At 40.6% G+C, this 2,500-nt stretch overlaps 2 protein-coding genes across 2 annotated transcripts in view; both read right to left on the reverse strand.

The window, feature by feature from the left end:
* LOC147471599 (uncharacterized) overlaps nt 1-1,958 on the reverse strand; it is a 10,019-nt gene extending 8,061 nt beyond the window's left edge. The window contains exons 1-3 of the mRNA XM_086538241.1: nt 1,937-1,958; nt 1,492-1,672; nt 1,267-1,396 (exon numbers count right to left, since the gene is read on the reverse strand). Coding sequence (XP_086394367.1) covers nt 1,267-1,396; nt 1,492-1,672; nt 1,937-1,958 — 333 coding nt within the window. The remainder of the gene's footprint in view (nt 1-1,266; nt 1,397-1,491; nt 1,673-1,936) is intronic.
* Nucleotides 1,959-2,133: 175 nt separating this feature from the next.
* The window catches only part of LOC147471600 (uncharacterized), a 2,395-nt gene continuing 2,028 nt past the window's right edge, over nt 2,134-2,500 (reverse strand). Inside the window, exon 3 of the mRNA XM_086538242.1 lies at nt 2,134-2,500. This exon is cut by the window's right edge and continues 139 nt beyond it. Within this exon, the coding sequence (XP_086394368.1) occupies nt 2,134-2,500 (367 nt within the window).

The raw sequence follows: 2,500 nt of genomic DNA on the forward strand, positions 1-2,500 counted from the left end.
GCTACTGCTGAGCTCCCGAAACATAGTCATTTGGGCGACCGCATTCCGGGCCTCGTTTTGTGGTTCTTGCCGATCTGCATATCTGCTTGATAACCTTATACACACAGGGCCAAAGAGAAGAAAGAAAGACGAACAAAGAGTGGGGGAGGGGTTTGTGCATATAGATTTTTTCTTGTTTTTCTTTCTTTGACTTTGCAGTTTTTAAAGTTGACTTTATTACTATGACTTCACTCATTCACTCAGTATCAAATGTGTTTATGAGCAGAAGTGTGAGACGAGTTAATGTAGAATGAGAAATTATAACCGATGTGTTTACATCAAGGAATGAATCCGTGAGTTGAAAGTGACAGTGAGTAACACTGTTTGTGTGAGTATATTTATGTATGAGTGAGTAAGATGTGTTATTTGAATATCGTGTGGATTCATTCCTTTTCAACAATAAAATGAGATAAATGTTGTACTAACGTTAACATTTAATGTTCGTACTTTCGCAATAATTAGCTAGTACAATGAATTAGCTAGTACAATGTCGCACTCGACATATGCGAATAATCATATGAATAATGAATAATAATAATGATTAACTTATCCGAGTCGGGAATATTCTGTTCAGTTAATTCGACAGATAGTTTGGCTAGCAGTATGTGCAAAAGTCTTACGTGGAACCCTAATGTCTATGGCTCTATTTTGGGAATCATTTTACGCTAAATTGCGTTTGGCCGTCGAAACTCAAGCAATAAGTATGATCATACAAGAAATGAAGGATCATACAAGAAATGAAAAAATGATAATCATGAAATGAAGTTCGAATTCGTCAATTTAATGAGACAATTTAAAATAGACCAACTACTGTCCCATGCTACGCGCACGTCCGTGGAGGGGAGAGGGAATTTATGAATGGAATATTCCTGAAAATAACAACTTTCAGGCTCATGTAGTTATAAAATCATAGTATTCGATAATACAAACGTATGATTAACAAATGAAAATAAATATTATGTGGCATCATAGAAAGAATGGAAACATACGAAATTACTTTCTTTAAGTTAATTTTATGGCAAACTAGACAATACACTTAGTGAAATGATTAACTGAATACGTCGATCACCGATAGGAAAGGAATTACTATGTTGAATTAGTGAAAAACACTTTACCCAACAAAGAACATTTTCACAACTTGCACTGTTAAAACATGTAAGCACACGTATTTTGGGGGACATTGGAAATATAGAAATGAATGAGAATTGGCCCATTGTATGTACTTACGGGTTTTGTGGAGAAATGCCGAGTGGAAATATTTCCAGAAGTTAAATTTGTGGGTTTGAAGAGGTCCAACTTGTCCGTTGATCCTGTTCTTTCATGCACGTTGCGTAGCCAGGGCCTTACGTTTCCAAAGCTTGATGTTGGAATTGCCTGGATGTTCCTATGGCCTTACATCCTAACACACTCTTGCGTTGTAGATAGCCTGTAGCGGAACTCTTGCTGTTCTACGTTGTGACAGGTAAGCCTCGGGGCTGAGGGAGGTCCCATGTGAGGTTGCGTGGCGAGTTTGCTGGCCTAAAGGCAACTATCCTATGCTCGTCACCCCTTGCGAGGTGGTGCGGGTTCCCATTGCTATAACCACTTTGTGAGGGGTGCAGAATGCTGCTGCTACTGCTACCACTTTGTGAGACTGTACTCACAAAAAGTTTTGATTCAAAGTCTGGTAGTTCTGGATTCCTTTATTGGAATATAGATATGATAATAATTACTTGGGTATCAGTGGCTTGTTAGGCGTATCTTTTTATGTTGGTGTGTCTCACAGCAGAGGCGGGAGCGGCAGCTCGCCGCTACCTTCGGTCGGAGAGTGAGTAGTGAGTGACCGATAGTGAGTGAGGGTGAGTCAAACCAGGTTAAACCCTTTATGCACTAAGCTAAAGCTATGAATAGATTTCACTTTCCTTCTTGTAGTATATCATGGCCACGTGGTCTTAACATATCAGCCCGTGGCCTTGGAGTACTTCTCACAGAGAGAGGGAGAGGGAGAAGGAGAGAGAGAGGAAGAAGAAGAGAAAGAGGAAGATGGAGAGAGAGAGGAAGGAGAGAGAGCGAGAGAGAGAGTCCAACTTACAACTATTCTTTACTATAAGGTCATTAAACTGGAATAATGGCAATCTCGCAAATGTACAAATAATTGCTCAGGCTCTGGAAGAAAAGAAACTTGGCCTCCATGCCCTCTGGCGGCGTGATCGAGAAGCTGTAAGATGCGTCAAGTGCCGTTTCAGAACTCGTGGCGATCATCATATTTTCAGAATATACAGAGGAATTTCCGAAGTAAACGTCGGGTAGGTATGTATTAGACCATGACTGCACTCGGACAACACTGATGGCCATCGGTTCAGGCAGTTCGATTTTCAGTGCATGGCCACCGTAAATGGAAGTACAGTAAGTCGATTGGAAACTATGACAGTAGTAGCCATCAATGGCATGGGAAGGAAATTCGGAACCGTAATAGGAAGTG

The sequence above is a fragment of the Penaeus japonicus genome, unplaced genomic scaffold (genome assembly GCF_977035675.1).
Source record: "Penaeus japonicus unplaced genomic scaffold, GWHDUDI00000001_assembly GWHDUDI00000007, whole genome shotgun sequence".
Lineage (NCBI taxonomy): Eukaryota > Metazoa > Arthropoda > Malacostraca > Decapoda > Penaeidae > Penaeus > Penaeus japonicus.